General features: G+C 32.7%; 2 protein-coding genes across 2 annotated transcripts; both read left to right on the top strand.

Annotated features, from left to right (window-relative positions):
- The first annotated feature begins 6,827 nt into the window (after positions 1–6,827).
- On the top strand, positions 6,828–8,547 carry LOC115701986 (uncharacterized). The gene is made up of 2 exons (XM_030629450.2): positions 6,828–7,026; positions 7,136–8,547. The coding sequence occupies exons 1-2, from the start codon at positions 6,937–6,939 to the stop codon at positions 7,589–7,591; spliced, it is 546 nt and encodes a 181-aa protein (XP_030485310.2). The 5' UTR covers positions 6,828–6,936; the 3' UTR covers positions 7,592–8,547.
- Positions 8,548–14,942: 6,395 nt separating this feature from the next.
- Positions 14,943–18,206, top strand: LOC133035965 (uncharacterized). Its single transcript, XM_061112548.1, has 2 exons — positions 14,943–15,422; positions 15,630–18,206. Exons 1-2 carry the CDS (start codon positions 14,943–14,945, stop codon positions 18,204–18,206), a joined length of 3,057 nt encoding a protein of 1,018 aa, XP_060968531.1.
- Positions 18,207–18,722: the final 516 nt, after the last annotated feature.

Below are 18,722 nucleotides of genomic sequence, written 5' to 3'. Positions count from 1 at the left end.
AGAAAAATACAAATAGTTTGTCTAGAATTAATATCTAAACTAAAAGTGTTTTTCTTAAAATTAACTTTAAAATATTAAAATGAAAATAAATTTCATATATTTTAAAAGTTAATTATGTTGCTAATTCAATTTTATTAGGTCAAACTAATATAATTAACCTAGTACAGTTATTCAAATCAGGCAAATGGGCCATCACAATTGGGGTAGTTCATGTGAGGGGGTGCTGGGTTCAGTATGTCGTACCCACTTCTATGGCTCCCAACTCTCACACAAGGCCCAAAAGAGAGGAATTTAACCTTAAAATGAATAACTGTTATTAATTGAATAGGTCCAATAACTAAATGGACCTAAATAAAATCTATCATGGTGTGACATTTTATTTAGCAACTATATGCATCTATATAATAAAATAAACATATAGGCTCACACAGGCACACTTTGGATGGATCCTATCATGTTGCTAGGTCATACACAGATGAAAGAAGATTGTAAAATTTACCTGTTACAAATTATTAACTTGACCAAGGGAGCCATCAGATCATTAGATCTGGCAAAAGGTAACCATGGCTATTTGCAATCAAGTAATAATAGGTTTTAAAAAAAACTTACACACAAGTTTAAACTACATACTCCTGCAACAAGGTTAGCTGGATAGTTGGAAGTAGGATTTATTTAATTTTAAATAAATATTTTCGAAAAATAAATAATTAAAAAATATTTAATTAATTTCGAAAATAAAGTTAAAAAAAATATTTAATTTCGAAAAAAAAAAAATAAATTTAAATTTCGAAATTATTTTAAAATAAATATTTAAAATTAAACCTACATTTTGAAAATTAAATGTTATTTTAAAAATAAAAATTAGAAAAGATAAATGAAATATCTTTTCAGATTTTTAAATTTAATTTAAATAAATAAAATAACAAAATTTAAAAGTTAGCAAAATATCTTATATCTATTTAAAATTACATGATTATAAATATCTTATTTTAAATTTAAATAAGGTCAAAATATCTAAAAAGATTTAATTAAAAAATCTTAAAAGATAAGATATTTTTAAAATATCTTAAAAGATAAGATATTTTTAAAATATCTTAAAAGATATTATAAATATCTTATAAAATCTGACCTTAAATTTAAAAAAAAAATATAATCAAATTTAAAAATAAGATAGATTTTTAAGCAAAAAGATAAATACCAATTCTATTCAAATTCAAATTACACTAATATCTTGAATTAAATTAAAAAAAATTAAATTAATTCAAAATGATAATTAGAATTGAATTAGGAATAGTAATAGTATATATACAAAACCATACAAAAAATTGGAAGTTAATTCCATGAAAAAGTATGAAAAATTGAAGAAAAAAGAAAAAATTCGAAACTGTACGGACAGTTCTGCGATCGCAGGAAAATATCAGCACAGCCCCGATTTTGTCAAATCTTCAAAAAATCATAACTAATTCAAATAAAATTCAAATTGAGTTCTGTAAAAGGCTAACTTGCTTAATTTTTTCCATACTATCCAATAAAAATAATTCCAGAAACGAAATCACAATTATTTTTCACGAAAATTTCACAAACATCAATCAATCATCAAATAACACTCAATACAACATGATACCATCCAAAGAACATACAAACAATCGTTTTAAAGTCCAAATTACATGCAAGTAAATCAATAACCATGGCTCTGAGGCCAGTTGTTGGGAATTATTTTACCAGGATCTTAGATCTACTCACAAGTATGTTTATTAACATCCTAAATATGAACTTTCTAAAACGATAAAATAAACACATATAAAGTTAAGAAAACCTTACATTGATGCAGCGGAATAAATGTCTCCTTCCACTTAGATCTCTAACCCTTGATTCCTTTCTGTAGCAGAGTATAATCAAGATCTGAGCCCGAATCTCCTTCTTCTTCAAGCTTTGATCCTTCACAGTCTTCCAATCTATGATTGAGTTACTGCTTGCTGTGTGTGGGCACTTACTCTTTCACTAGGGTCACGAAAAAGATGAAGGGAAAAGAGAGAGAGAGATTTCGGCCAAGGTAGAGAGTGAGGAAGGCTCAGTTTTCTGAAGAGAGAAATTTCTGTCAGAAAGGCTTGTTGAAAACTTATGATTTGACTGAGCCATCACTTTCTATTTATAAGCAACTACTAGGTCTAGGTTTAGAATTATTTGGCATTAAAATAGTGAAAATAATAATTTGAAAAATCATCATTAAGTGGCCGGCCATATGGTGTTATTGGGCCTTACTTAATTTTGCAATTTTATCAAATTTTATCTCTATTTTCTCAAAAATGCCAATTTTCCAATTCTAACCTTTTAAATGCCAAAACTAATTATTTAATAACTAAAATAAATTATTAAATAATATTGTCATTTAATTTAATTATTAATTAGACATATAAAGTCCATTAATAAATAAATAAACCTAGAAAATTCTTTTCCTTACAATTTCACCCCTGCTTTGTGAAAATTCATAAAATCAGACATAGTCTAACTTTAGAATTATAATTGATCAATCACGAATCAATTAATGAGTCTTACAAGCAGAATGTTCTCAACTAGAATGGGGACCATGGATCTATATGCTGAGCTTCCAATAAGTGAACCAAATTTACCAAGTAAATTCCTACTTATTAATTCTTCGTTGAATCCACTCTTAGAACTTAGAATTGCACTCTCAGACTTATATAGAGCATATTGTATGTTTCACGATACCAATATACTATCTCATTTAACCATTGTTATAATCTTATTGTGATTTAAAGATCCTCTATATAGATGATTTACATCAAGATAGGATTTCTTTACCGTTCTCACCCCTCAATGTATTTTGCCCCTTAAAAGACTTAGCTACCTGTAAATGGTGTTTAGTGATCTAATGATTAGTCAGTTAAACAAGAGCTCATCCATTTACTTCTATTTGCTAAGCTCGAAGGGAATCATCACTTGACTTCTATACACCAGTAGAAGCTATAGATTCCATATTTATGTTCAGCACTCCCACTCAATCATACTATCATGTTCTCGAAATATACGTATCACCCTGACCCAAAAGTAGGCTTAACTAATAAATCTAAGAACATGAATAGCACTCCTGAGTTGAGCCTAAGCATATCAGGATTTAGATTCTTTTAATCTTAAGATCAACTACTGATATTGACTTGGAAAGATATGTATAACGGTAAGTTTGTAATATCTTAACTTAGTTGCAATATCGGTCCAGTCCAATGTATACTCCATACATTCGAAACTAGTATACTTTACTAATGTCCTGAAAAGAACATAACACTTACTCCAAGTGTAAGTACACATCATCGCTGATTATCACATTAGTGTAAATCCAATAACACTGATGAAACAGGGACCAAAACTTTTGATTCATATGATCACAATCACATTCCACTGTGTTGACGACACTGTAATTGTGAATAAACATATGATCTGGATTTAACTGATTTTGTGTGTATGAATGTAATAAACATATTAAACATGTTAAACCACTAGCATGTAAAATTCATGCAAACATCAATCACTTCAAATTTCTTATATTGATAACTAATCAGATTGTAAAGAGTTTTATTTAGGGCATAAAACCTAACATTACATCCAACACACCCTTGAAATTAACCTTAACAAAATCTCTCAAAAGAGCAAAGTTATCACAGTTTATTCTGAGAACAAATAATTTTACTGACTTTCTCTGTCAAAATCTTGAAATTAGAAGAACCAACATTAGCTGAAGACTTAACTGACGGATGATCATCAATAAAAATATCCTCGAAAAAACTATCCAGAGGTAATTGCTTAAACTCTTCAGAAGTGGGCCTCAAGTTCTGATCACTTATACACAATAACATCAAAAAACAAACAAATACAAAAAGTAAATTTCATTAAAAAAAAAAAAGGTAATAAAAACTATAAAATACTTGCAAGCAAACTGAACACTTACAATCTTAAGAGGCAAATAAAAAACCTTTAATGTTAAATCTTGTAAAGCTAGAGTACCCTTGTCAAGATCATCACCACTGCCCCAATTCAAAATTCTCAGAATATGAGAATGAAGTCATTTGCCAAAATCTCCTAACTTTCTCACACAACACTCGTAAAATCACACCTGAAAAACCCAAAGGCAACCCAATAACCTATACCGACCTTGATAAGCATTAACACTTACATGTTCATTCTTTTTCTTAACACTGTGAGCAACATTACCCTTCAAAGAGTGTAAGCTCAAAAGACTCTCTACCCCAAGAGTACTCGTCCTGTCTACCACTATTAATATTATCAATACACAAAATACAAGATAGCAACCTTTAAAGCTAAAGCATCATCATCCCCCCACATACAACCTAAAATAACAACTTTAACAAATTTTTGAGTAATCGATTTAACACTACGGAAGTATGAGTCAATAATGTAGTTGATTCCTAAACAAATTTAGATTTGTTACAATCTCTCATACAATCCAGATCGCACACCATGACCACAAATATTTACCCAAAATTCCTTGACATTCGACTGCTAGGCCTCTCTCAACAAAATATCATGAACAATTTGAGGGTAAAATTTAAAAGACAGAATGTCTAAAAATTTACCAAATTATGTAGACTGGAACATGGCCTTCACATTCTGGGAAAGATTCTCATTGAGCTTCCTAATCACTTCATAATTACAAGTAGACACAACTTTCGACTTGTAATGATCAGGAATCCGCATTCCCATTCTTGAAAGCAAACAAAAAAAGGTAATGAAAAAGTAGAATGAGAAAAATATATCCAAACATCAATGATAATACAACTGTTACGAAACTACAAGCAAACCACTAAGAATCAAACCATAAACATTTGTTAGGAATTAGGCCTAATACCAACATGAATATAAAAATACAAAAAAAAAAATAATAAATAACAAGAAAAAATAAATAAAAAATGTGATACATATATACATAAAACAATAAATTAAAAAATAGAACACAAACAACCCAAAATACAAACTAATTGCATGTATTAAAATGTTTACATAATTGAAAAAACATAAAAAATAAAAATAACATGAAAACGACAACAAAAACTAAACCCTTAAATCAAATTAGAACAATAAAACCAACATAAAACAAAAATAAATGAAATTTTAGGGCTAGGAGTAAAACTAAAATGAAACTACAAACAAACCTTAGGAAGGACATCTGGTTCCTTCATTCTTTTCTGACCGTCAGATTTGGATTAATTTTTTCAGGCAAAGAAACTTTCGACTTCTTCTTCACTGGTCGACGATCACTTTTAGCAACGAGGGGAGCAAAATCAGAGTCATTTGGATCACTTTTCCCTTTGGACTTATTAGCAACTGATTTAAGACCTATTTTGAAAGCCTTTTTTCGCAATGGAAATAGAGAAGCATAAGAACGGATAATAGCCATTATATACACGAAATGAAAGATACAAAATAAAAAAAAAAATTGAATGAAAATGGATCAGGCAGTTATATAAAAAAGTTAGAGATGGTTATTGCTCGAAATGGATATGATTGTGGGGAAGAATGAATTTTTTGAATGAAAAAATGACAACAAAAAAAAAAGAAAGATAAACTAAAAACTAAAATAGAAATTGAAGATTAAAATAAAAAAAAAAAAAAAAAAAAAAAAAAAAAAAGAGGAAAAAGATGATGCAATTTGAGGTGACATGCATGGAGTGTGCCTAAGTAGGTGTGTAAGTGGTATTTTGATAAATAAAAATTCATTAAATAAAAAAATGTTGCCCACACATTATGAAAATATTTCTGTAAATAAAATGTAAATTTATATTTTAACGTAAAAATATCTAAATTTTTTGATACATGTAAATTATTCTCAATTATAAGTAATTAATACCACACGTCATGGCAAACTCTGTGACTTTTTAATTTTTTTTTGTTAAAAAAAATATAAAGTTCTATATTCAAATTGTAGACTTGGAACTAAAAATATAGTCATTAATCCAGACGCTTCATTGCCACATTTACAACATATTTTTAAAATGCTTCTTAATTCTAAAATTCTATATAATATATTCTTCATAAAAATAAAAAAAATAAAAACTATATAAAATATTATTTAAAAAAACATCTATAAATATAAAATATCTTTACAAAAATTAAAAAAATAAATAAAAACTATATAAAATATAAAAGATAAATAAATAAATAAAAAAGATAGATTGTTTTATTTATCTTTTATATAATTTAGAAAAATATTGTATATTTATATTTAGATTCAAAGTAGAGATAGATTTCACTTTCAGGATTGATTATGTATTTATACTACTCTCTACTCTTTTTTTTGTATATATAAATCTTCTTTCTCTACCAAACACGTACGAATTGGGCTGATCGCTATTCACTACTGTCTCCTTCCTTCCTAATTCTATTGATTATTGGTGTAATTGCAGTTTGGTACACCCTCCTCTCGCTCTCTCAGCTTTCCAAAACTATTTCGCAATTTTCTGTCTTTATTCTTTGTTCGTAACTTTCCAGAAATTTACAAAGCTAGTTCTCATTAAAATCATGCTTCAGTTCAAAGAGAAACACTCTCTATATAATCACATTGCAATATAATTTTATGTCATAAAAAGAAATTGCAATTTGTGTATAAATCATATTTAAATTTAACACACATAAATATAAATAATTTTGTTTAAGATGAGTTTCGCTTATTAAAATTAGTGACCAACTACATTAATTTATTATATATGCATGTATTATTACTTTTATTTCTTTTCATTTTCTATATACATTTTATAGTTTTTATTGATAATTTGAAAAAAAAAAAGAGAGAGAAATATTTTCTTTTTTCATTTATTCTGTAATCCCCTGAATTAAGTTTCTCTTCAATTAATTGGATAATGTTTATTTTGTATTGTAGGAGATTGATCAATTTAATCCTCAAAAATGGCCTTAACTATGAAGCAATTTTCGTTGATAGTGGGCTTTTCTGGTGTGTTGTCATTCATTTTTGGAGTTGTTGCTGAATACAGAAAGGTAATAATAACAATGAGTAAATGTGTGTATGTCATGTCATTTTCTGGTTCCTCTTATATATATTTACGATATATGTGAAAATAATATTATTTGTTGGGTGTGTTGACAGCCTGCTTCAGGCACCCCAATCCCAGAAATAGGTGTTGATATGTGCAAATACCCATCTGATTGGGCAACAGTGGCTTTGGGGTATCTATCCATAGCATTCCTCATAGTATCAACAATATTTGGGATTTGGTCATTGTTTTATCCATACAAAGGAAAGTCCATTCCAAAAGGTAAATTGTTGAGGAGCAGTACTACCTTTATGGTTTTCTTCAACACTGGTTTGTTCACAGCAGGAATAGGTGCAGCCCTGTTGTTGTGGCCTACACTCACAGAGCAATTCCACCACAGCAACTCAGATTGTCCTACTGCCAAAACTGGTCTGCTCGGTGGTGGTGCTTTTGTGTCTCTTGATTCAACATTTTTCTGGCTCGTTACATTGATGTTAGCTAAAAATGCTCGTCGGGATTACTTTGAGCAGGAGCTAGAAAATGATGAACACCTACATCTCACCGTGTGAGAGTGTCAAATTCATATAGCCATCTTGTTTTGCTTACTTAATCTACACAACTCAATTGTGTTGTGTAAATTAACTTTTTTTTTTGTTAATTTGTGTAAATTAACTTAGTGTGGTCTTATATGTTTTATAATTTTTTTTTTATATATATATACACACACTTTAGAGACGGGGATTTGAATTTAAAATCTCCTAAGAAGTGTGGTAGACTAGTCAATTATCACAAGGAGAGTGTAAAGGGATTCTTTTTTATACTTTCTCTATAATTTAATGACAAATATTATATTTCTAACATTAATTTATTTGTACCTACTTAATAATTAGTAATAGTATTGTTACCTTATTATTATTTTTTTTTATAAATTTGAATGTAATCTATAGTATTGATCTAATTATTATGGCTCGGAATCTACATCATGTTTACTAATAAATAATGAGAATTAAAGGTAAACTAATTATTCTTTTACATTTGTTTACTTACAATATTAAAATTAGAAAATAGATAACTTGATTAAATATGAGATCAAAGATAGGGAATACTTCTCCCACCAATTTAGTAAGGAATGCAATTAAGAGTTATGGATTTTATTTATTTTTATTTTACCTTTTTAATATTAAATATATAGTGACAATTTATTTTTTTAAAATATGTCTAACAAAATAACTATCATATACTATAGTTTAACTCAAAAGGGTAATTTAGTTAATTTAAAGATTCCGATTCCGTTCCCTCATAAGTAAACATGATAAATCACTATTATTTGATTTTAAAAAAATTTTAGTAAACAACATATTATAAATATTGATTCCTATTATTCCTCATTTATTTGGTTACATTTCTTTATTAATTTATTCCGATTCTGAATACTGTATAGTAAATGTGTGATAAGTGTAATTATTACTATCTTATTAGTTATAATATAATAATAAAATTATTTTAGTAATTTTTATTTATAGCTAATTAAATATTAGAAAATAATTATAATGTTTAATTTTTATATATTTGGTTATAAACTTTTTCGTTGTTATTATGAATTTGGGTTTTTTTCACTCTGTCATTAGTTGGGTTGTTGATTTCTTTAGTTTATATATTTGGTATAAATTTGCTTCTGATTTAGGTTTTTATTTCAAGATGTGTATGAATTTTAACCCAGATATATAAGAGAATGTGTTTTTGTTTATATATTTAATTTGTTTGGTTACATATTATAATTTTTAAAGAAATACTATAATCATTCAGAATTATATTGATTAATTTAATGTGATTTTTTAATAATAATTAACTATTTAACACATTGCCTAATAATATATTGCCACTTATTCTAGCTAGCATTTGATGGATCTAATTAGCACCAGAGAAAATAGGGTAGCGGCTAAACTCTTTAGACATTTAAGTTTGTCACAATTTAATTTTTATATTGGAAAAATTATACAATCGTTTTGGTCAGTTTTTTTTCAGTTAATTTTTAGTTGTTAAGTACTAAATAGACGTGTCACTGTGTACGTAGAAGTGTACACGTGGTAAAATTTTATTGGACCGCCTAATATATTAATAATTAAAAAGATAAATTAAAATATTTAAAAACATGATTTAAAATCGAAAAAGATAGGAAATTCCCCCTTTCTTTCTATTTTTTTTTTTCTTTCTTTCCTTTATATTTTCTTTTTTCCCTCTTGATTCTTCTTCTTCTAATTTGCTGCCAAGGAAACCAAACCGCTACCACCCACCAACCTCACAGCCCATCCGAAATATTATATATATAAAATTTCTAATCTGAAATAACAATAGCAGAAAGAGCTTGAAAGGGTGGTGAATGAGTGAATGTGCTTAGATTTTTTAAGATGCTATATAAATTTATTCTATATAAAATGTGTTTATGTAATGAAATTCTTAGTTAAACAGATTTTTTTAGTTTTTTGCTTTAATTTTAATAGAATATCCTAATTATTTAACAAAATATTTCAGTTACATAATAAAATATTTTTTATTAATTTTATAATATTATTATGTATATTTAAAAACAAAAATTATTTTAATACTATTTTTAAATCTAAAATATACTAAAAATAAATAAAACTTTTTCTTTTCTACGATTGAGAAATTTGTTTGGGATTTTTTTTCATTTATACTTTTATAATTACCTTTTTAAATCGAGAGGGTGAAACCTCAAAGAGAGGGAGAGCTTGAAAGGGTGGGTGGTAGATTTTTGCTAGCTGGTTGACAAGGTCGGGAGTGTAGTTTTGTTGGGATTGGGGTCTTGTCGGTGTGGTTTTGGGTTTTGGTTTTTTTGGACAGCAAAGAAGAAGAAGAAGAACAATTAAAAAAAAAAGGAAAGAAAGAAAAAAAAGGAAAAGAGAAAAAGAGAAATTTTTATTTTATTTTCTGATTTTAATTCTTTTAATATTTTAATTTTTTTTAATAATTAATTTCAGGTGACCTAATAAAATTTTACCATGTGTATATTTGTGTACAAAGTGACAAATATATTTAGCACTCGAGCATTGCTATTAGGCACCAGTGGTACCTAGTACCTTCTCGACATGTAGCGTTGCGATTGGTTAGCGATATTCTCTAAAAACTATTATATTAAATTATATGAGACACGATACTTAGTTGGACCAATAGCGATATTGACACATAAGAGGGTGCTAAACACCACGAGTAGGAATGTCAATGGGGCGGGTCGGATCTGATCCGACCTGATCCAGATCATGTACGGATCTGCCCCGCCCCACCCCGCTGGATCAGATACTCGGATCGTATATGATCTGACCCGCTTTATACGGATCGGATCTGATCCGACCCAATTTTTTTTTAAAAAAAAAAAATAATTTTATATCTAAATTTATAATTTTTTTTTTCAAAATTTATTTGTTTAAGAACTAATAATGCATCATTTTTTTTCTTATATATTTTTATTTTATTTGTCAAAATCAATAAAAAAAATATATCAAATTCTTATCACATAAAAATGTAATTAATATTTCAAAGCAATGTCATCTGTAATTAATAAGAACCCGATAAATAATAAACAAAATTCTAATTAGCCAATAAAAATATCTCAAAATTAAACAAATTTTTGGAGAAAAAACAATAATTATATACATTTTTCCAAAAAAAACTAATTAAAATAACTCATAATTAATGTGATGAATTACGTTTAAGAAAGAATAAAAAAAAAAAAAAAGCTGACCTTCGTCTTCTTCGTTCAGCCAAATGAAAGAACCTATCAGTAGAGTACCTTACATAACAATATGCGAACATGGCTCTACCCTCCGACGCAGGAGCACAATTCAAGAGCGAAGCACTAGCATTCACCAAACAGTTCTGACACTCATCTTTGTTAAGAGTTTTCCAAGTAGAGTTTTCAACATGGAATTTGGATTTTCTCGGGAAAATGAGGAGAAGAAAATGAGATTTGGTGAAATTGGGATTTAATTTAGGGTAGATTCAAATTTTTTTTTTTAAAAAAAAAATATATTAAAAAGTAAAAATCTTTTTTTTTATAGAAAATAATATATTTAAAATAGATCGGGTCAGATCTTATCCGTAAAAAAAATTAAGCGATGCAGGTCGGATCTAATCCAAGATCCAATAACTATCCGAATGTTTCGAATCAGTAATGATCAGTCGGATCGGATCAATCCGAATGAATGGATCTTTTTGTCATGCCTAACCACGAGTATCTTTTAGCATTTTCCTTCAAAAAAAAAATAGTTAAAAATTAACGGAAGGAATACTAACTAATAAAGCAATAGTAAAAATTAGGAAGTTTAGCTATAATTTTTTTATGAGAGTTAAACCATAACAAACGTAAAAGTCCAAAGAATTTGATCATAAATTACACTCAAAAATAATACTGGCGAAACAAAATTGTAACCAAAGACTTTTTTTTAAGTAAGGTGATATCTGTAATAATTAGCTATGTTAATAGAGTTTCTCAAATAATAATAATAATATCCAAATTACCATCTCATTAGACCCGCAAAAACACGACACTATGGTTGAAAGTTGAAACCAGGCACATAATCCCAAACGGTCCAACTTATAATTTGTGTTATGGTATTTCTCCTCTATTGTCGCGTGCTAATAGTAATACAGCCTTTTTTTTTTGTTGGAATAAAAAACTGTTATATATTAAATATTCAAAGTTAAGATACAACCGTTAATAATGGAGGGAGAGTATCTTTTACCTAAATACAATCAGTGTCCTATGGACGGTTTATATGCTCCACTACAATCAAATAACTATAATTATCTTTTCTCTCAAGATGAGAGTGTTGGAATGTCCAACGGTGGCTGTGTTCCATTGTGATTAATCTTTCCCTTTGTGTCAACGTGGTGGTCCTTTGGTTGGGAGGTTTGTCTTATACTCCTGAGTGTTTGGTTTTCTTTTGTGCTTTTGGTTATTTCAGTTGGTAAAAAGTGAGTTTTCTTTGTTGTTTTCCCATCTTTTAATACAAAAAAGTGAGTCGTTGTTTGGAGTGTTAATCGTCTTCTTGTCTCTTGTCGGCTGGTAAAAAAGAATATTGTGTCAAAGGTTGTTGCTTTGTCTTCTTTATGGGGGATATCAGTGCAAACTCACGTGGTATTGATGAGGTCCCAGTGGTTGGTGACATCCCCTCTGAAGAAATAAATGTTCAGAGTGGGAATAAGGGTGTGGAAATTAATGAGTCTACAGTGGAATCTCGTGATCCTCAACAGGAATCTAAGGAGGAGGATGAGGCTATGGAGCAGATGCGGAAAAACTTTCTTAAGTCCATGACGCTTGAGTTAGAACCTGATTTTGAGATTAATGCCGATGTCGCACGAACAGGTGTCCTGGCCTGTTTTTTCGAAGGGAAGGGGGTTTCTAGATCCAGATTGAAAGAAATCCTTTCCCAGATATGGCGTAAAACGGTGAAAGGAAACTGGAGGTTTAAAACTCTGAAAGTGGGTCTTTGGGGGATTTTCTTTGATCAGGAAGAAGACTGCGTGGAAGTCTTAGAGAATCGTCCCTGGCTCATCAATGGGAAACTTCTTATTGTTCAAGAATGGCCAGAAGATGGGATTTGGAGTAATGTGGATATGGGGAAGGCTGTGTTTTGGGTTCAGGCTGCTGGGTTACCAGGACCTTATCTAAAAATAGTTAATACCCCTACTATTGCTGCGAAAGTGGGGAAATATAAAGGCTTTGACATGGCGGATCAACGAACCATAGCAAGAAGGGGATTTCTTAAATTCCAGGTTGAGATTGCTACTTATTATCAATTAACTCCTGGGTTTTTTCTGGATATAAAGCGTGGAAGGAAGGAATGGATTCAATTCCGGTATTATAAACTACCGAAATTTTGCTATAATTGTGGGTATTTGGGGCATGATAAAAAGGATTGTTTCAGAGCCACTGCATTCGCATATCCCCCGGAGGGGAAAGCTGTACCTGCTTATGGGCCTTGGATCAGAGCAGAAATGGCGGTTTTCAGTTGTTTTAATCCCAGAAACCAGATGGACTGGTTCCGAAAGGCCGAGGAATTTCCTCCCAAAGAAACATCGCCGATCGGGCTCAGAGCTCACAGGGCGGAGAAGGGCAAAAAAGTAGCCGTTTCTGATCAACAGCGGGATCCCCCAGGCGAGTCTCGAAAAAGGAATATTACTAGAAAGGTGATTAGAGTGCAGAAAGAAGCAGGTATTACAAAGGGTAAGGTTCTGAAGGTGGTAGAAAAACAAACCATTTACTCAAAGGATAATGAGGGATGCAGCTTTGAAAATGGGAATATCTCTGATTCACGTCTTCATAGGGTTCCTAGAGCCAGGTCAGTTTCTCCTGGGACTTTACGTAGATGCAATTTGGGTAACCCTATTGATAAAACCAATGAAATCATTCAAAAATTCACCTCCCGCCCAATCCCTGACCCTAGAGATAATGGGATCATTACCACTATGATGGCCCATTTAGGGCCCACGTATGGCCAGATGACTGAAAGCCCACATATTCAGCATTGTAAATCTAGACAACCCCATTCCTACCCTGAGCCCACCCATTTCCCATGGCCTGAAGATGCTAGTAAATCTGGGCTTACTGAAGAATTAATGGGGCCAGCCCCGATTGATAAGTTTGAGCCTACTATTACTTTGATCCATGACCCGATTGATTTATCTAATGATGTGCATCACTGTCCTCAGCCAAGGAAGAGAAAGGCTAGTCTGAATTTAATGCCTTATGTTCCTAGAAATGCGAATACTGTTCGAGAATTCGATCAGACGATGCCTTCCCTTGCGGCTTTTTCTCCAGGGCCTATTACTACTCCATTCAAGTTGGGCAGTGGTGCCTCCTCAAGTGGTTCTTCTCGCTGTAGGGAGGACAAAAAAAGAAGGAAAAGTTCCAGACTTAAGACTTTATCAAATGACAAAAGGAAAACTGGCGTAATTATAAAGAATGAGGGAGATTCTGTAAGAAATTTGGAAGATGAACTGAATAATCTGGTGGAAGTTCAAGTGGAATTGGCTCAAGAGCTTCAGTTGGGTGAGGAGGCGGCCCTTAGCAAGCCCCCCACATCCAAATGAGATTCTTTTCGTGGAACTGTCGTGGTCTGACTAAAGACCCGACAGTCCAGGCCTTATCGGTCTGGGTCAGGAAATACAAGCCGGAGTGTATTTTCCTTATGGAAACCAAAGTTGGTGTCGAAAGAATGAAGGAAGTTGCTAGGGTGTTGGGGTTCTCAAATTGTGACTGTATTGCTTCAAGAGGTTTGGCAGGTGGTTTTTGTTTACTTTGGAATAATGACTTATGTATGCAAGTTGTTTATAAAGATGATTCTATGTTTGGAGCTGTTGTGTGGGATCCTTTTGTGAAGATGTCGTGGAGATTCTATGCGGTGTATGGCACTCCGTATGTGTATTGCAAAGATGATTTTTGGCAAAACATGGCAGATCTTATTCGGGCTGATGATTCCCCCTGGATTATGCTGGGTGATCTCAATGTTATTGGTAATGAGGAAGATAAACTGGGGGGTAGAAAAGTTTCTTGGTCAGAGACTAGATGGATCAATGACTTCCTTCTCAACACAGGGGGAATTGACTTGAGATTTAAAGGGGGAAGGTTCACTTGGCACAATAAACGGTTCAATGGGGGTCTTGTTCGGGAAAGACTGGATAGGGGAATTGCCTCCCATGACTGGCTCACGGAGTATCACAAGGCAGGGATTCTTAATTTTCCTATCTCTATTGGTGACCATGGCCCCATTCTCTTGGACACGCATATGTTCAGAAGGAAAGGCTACATTCCTTTTAGATTTTTTGAAGCTTGGACCAATGTGGACTCCACCTTGCCATTCAACGATTCAACAAGCTTGGAATGGTGTGGAGGGTGATCCTATGGAAAGTTTCTCTTCAAAGCTTCATAAAACCAGAAGTGCGCTTCAGGTTTGGAGAAAGACTGCTTTTGGAGATTGTGACTTAATGATAAAACATTTAGAGGAGCGGTTAGCATGGATTCAGAATCAAAACTTATTGCCTCATCTTGCATCCGAGGAGAAAGATATTCTCCAAAATCTGAATATGTGGTGGTTGCGAAAGGAGAGTATCAACAGACAGAAATCAAGGGAGGTGTGGCTTAGGCTTGGTGACCGGAATTCTCGGTTCTTTCATACTGCTACTGCTGTTCGTAGTCGAAGAAATCAAATTTGGTCCCTCAAGGATAAATTTGGTAGATCGTGGGATGAAAGAGAGAAAATCTCAGGTATTATCAATGATTATTTTTATAACCTTTTCTCCTCTGGTCATCCTTCAATCCCCGGCGATTTTGATTCTCTATTTTACGTGAAAGTGGATGAGAATGCAAACACTCGTTATCTAGTATTCCTTCTTTTGATCTAATCAAAGATACTGTGTTTGATTGTCATCCTCTTAAGGCCCCGGGGCCGGATGGAATGTCTGGGATTTTCTTTCAAACTTATTGGGATATTGTGGGTTCTTCTTTACGTAAAGAACATTCGGGATGTTTTTTGTAAAGGGGTGATAAACTCTAAGCTTAATTATACCTTCATTTGTCTCATTCCTAAGATCCATAATCCTGAGAAGATTGAACAGTTTCGTCCAATCAGTTTGTGTAACTTTCTCTACAAGGTTGTTGCAAAGATCATTGCAAATAGGTTACGCCCTATTATGAATGATTTAGTTTCGCCTCTTCAGTCGGCTTTTATTCCGGGAAGATGGATTGCAGAATCTTCTATCCTGACACAAGAAATTGTTTATAAGATTAGGCAAAAGAAAGGGAAGGGTGGTTTAATGGCGGTCAAGCTTGATATGCTCAAAGCATACGACAGAATGGAATGGTCCTTCATTGAAAGAGTTCTGATGGCTAATGGTTTCGACTCTAAAGTTTGTCATCTGATTATGGCTTGTGTGAGAAGTGTGTCTTATTCTGTTTTGCTCAATGGTAGTCCGATAAAGAAAATTGTTCCTCAGAGGGGTTTGCGTCAAGGAGATCCTTTGTCCCCTTTTTTATTCTTACTTTGTCAAGAGGTTCTCTCAAAACTTCTGTTGAAAGCTGAGTCTGATGGGTTGGTTCATGGAATTAAAATAGCATCATCGGCTCCTCCCATTAATCATCTCATGTTTGCCGATGATACTATTTTGTTCTGTAGGGCCAATGAAGGGGAAGCTGAGACTATTATTCAATGTTTGTCAACTTATGAACAATGGTCTGGGCAAAAGTGTAGCATGTCAAAATCCAGTGTTCTTTTCTCTTCAAACTTAATCCATACCCGTAAGCAATCTCTGCTGAATTGCTTAAAGGTTTCCCAAGTTACTGGAGACGAATTGCATCTGGGGAACCCCTTCGTGTTCAAAAGAAGGAAGAAGGAAGATTACACCAAGTTGAGGTTGAGTTTGACAAAGCGTTTGGAAGGTTGGAAATTGAAACTGTTATCCTATGCGGGTAGGCTCACTCTCATTAAGTCAGTGGCTGCTTCCATTCCCGTTTACAGGATGTCAACCAACGAGATTCCCCTTTCCATCTGCAGAAGTTTGGACGCGTTGGTGAGAAAGTTCTGGTGGACTGGGAATGTGAACAAAGACAGATTTATGGCTTTCAAATCCTGGGATATCATTTGTCAACCAAAATCTCATGGTGGCCTGGGAATTCGAAAATTTGAAGACATGAACAAGGCTCTCTTATCGAAACTTGCTTGGCATGTTGCTTCCCATGCCCCTAAACCTTGGGTTCAATGTCTTTTGAGCAAATACTGCCATCATGGTTCTTTTTGGAATGTTGAACACAAGGCAAACGAATCCTATGTTTGGAAAGGAATCTTAAATACAAGAGAGCTTATTCTTAAAGGTTCAGTTTCTATGGCTGCTAGTGGGGTCTCTATTGATTTTTGGAAACAACCTTGGATTCCTTGGTTAAGTTGGAGTGATTTTAATGATTTGATGAAAAAGTTAAGAGGGAAAGGTTTTACTATAAGATCTTTGGCTGATTTATCCCTGGAGGGTAGATGGGATCAGGAAGTGGTTTCCCAAATTTTTGATGAGGAGTTTGCAAAGAAGATCCTGGATATCCCTAGACTTCCCATTCATCATGGTGATCGGCTGGTGTGGAAAAACAGGAAGAATGGTGTTTTCTCCGTTAAGGATGCTTATTATGTAGACCAGGTTTCTAGTTTTAGACCTTCTCTGGAGATTTGGAAGCACATTTGGCATTCATCTATTCACCCTAGAGTGTCAATTATGCTTTGGAGAATTCTCAATGAGGCTCTTCCTACGAAATCTAGGCTTCCATTTCTATCGGAGAAGACTTGTTTCTTGTGTGGGTGTGCTGAAGAGAACTGTCTGCATTTGTTCAAAGAGTGTTCTGTGGTTAAAGCAATTTGGTTTACTGGTTTATTCCCCTGCCACCTTGATTCCATCCCTGGTGATTCATTGATTCAGGCTTTAGAAGCCATTTGCACTACGTTCTCGAGTGTCAAAAGGCCACAGATCCTTCTTTATTTTGGCTGTGTTGCGTTGGCTATTTGGCAGCAAAGAAACTTAATGAGATTAAAAGGAGGGGCTGTGAATTTTGATAAAATTATGTTTTCGTTCTCTTCCTCTTTAAACGATTTTGCTTGCCTTTCTCTTCCTGTTGGTAATCCAGGGGCTGTTACTAGTCCTCTCTCTGCTGAAATTTGTAGAAAGGGTGTGGATATGGTGCTCGTAGTTGATGCTTCTTGGCGTGATGGTGTTGCGGGTTTGGCGGCTGTTATGACAAACTTCGTTAATGGGAGCTGGGCTTATAAGACTGCCCAGGTGAAAGCGACTTCTCCTCTGGAAGCTGAAGCGAGAGCGGTTCTTCTGGCTCTGGCGTGGGCAGCTAGTTCCGATTGGAAGTCTATTCACCTGTTCTCGGACTCTTCGATAGTTATTAACAATTTTTCTAAGGATAGAATCCTTCCTGATTGGCTAATTATGGATGTCTCATTTTCTGTTTTAGACTTGGTAAAGTTGTTTGACGTGTGTAAGTTTTCTTTTATTCCTCGTCGGTTAAACTCTGTGGCGGATGGCCTTGCCGGGAGTACTAGAATTTCTAGTCCAAAGGCAGGATTGTTCCTTGGGGAGGGAATTTCCCCTGTGATTCCCATCTTTTGCTCTTGTTGTTAATGAACTTTGCTTTCTTTCAAAAAAAATACAATCAGTGTTCACCAAAAAAAAACAATTTATGAGCATTGATATTAGCAGACTTAAAATATAAGAGATATGTACTCTTGAAAAATACAGCATGTTTGTCTATGACTTTTAATTTAAAATTTGGTATCGAATATTAGTTAGTAATGTTAAGATTTATCAAACACTCAAAAAATATATAAATCACAGATTTAAACATATTCCTAAAAGTGCTTTAATATATATAGAAAACCCTAAATCATAAATATATAGAACCTTTGTTAAATTAAAGAAGAAGAAGATGATAAAAAAGAGCGGAAGCACTAACTTGAAGCCATTGTTGGAGATTGCAGCGAAGGTTTTGATCTTCCAAGAATACACTATTTTCTTAGGTATTTTCTCTGATGGAGAAGGAGAGAATACAGAAACTCTAGTGTTTCTTGGGACCACTACCTATTTATAGACTCATCTTAGAATGAGTTTTGGGTATTTATAATTTGACCCCTCAACTAG

This window comes from Cannabis sativa, chromosome 1 (assembly GCF_029168945.1).
Source record: "Cannabis sativa cultivar Pink pepper isolate KNU-18-1 chromosome 1, ASM2916894v1, whole genome shotgun sequence".
Classification (NCBI taxonomy): Eukaryota; Viridiplantae; Streptophyta; class Magnoliopsida; order Rosales; family Cannabaceae; genus Cannabis; species Cannabis sativa.
Note: the sequence above shows the minus strand (reverse complement) of the source record. Positions and strands in the feature narration are given on the sequence as shown.

Bases quoted from the DNA above. Each gene is read 5' to 3' on its own strand.
- LOC133035965 (XM_061112548.1), top strand. From the start codon at position 14,943: ATGGAAAGTTTCTCTTCAAAGCTTCATAAAACCAGAAGTGCGCTTCAG. The intron at 15,423-15,629 runs GTATTCCTTCTT...CTCATTCCTAAG, and splicing joins ATGCAAACACTCGTTATCTA to ATCCATAATCCTGAGAAGAT.
- LOC115701986 (XM_030629450.2), top strand. From the start codon at position 6,937: ATGGCCTTAACTATGAAGCAATTTTCGTTGATAGTGGGCTTTTCTGGT. The intron at 7,027-7,135 runs GTAATAATAACA...GTGTGTTGACAG, and splicing joins TTGTTGCTGAATACAGAAAG to CCTGCTTCAGGCACCCCAAT.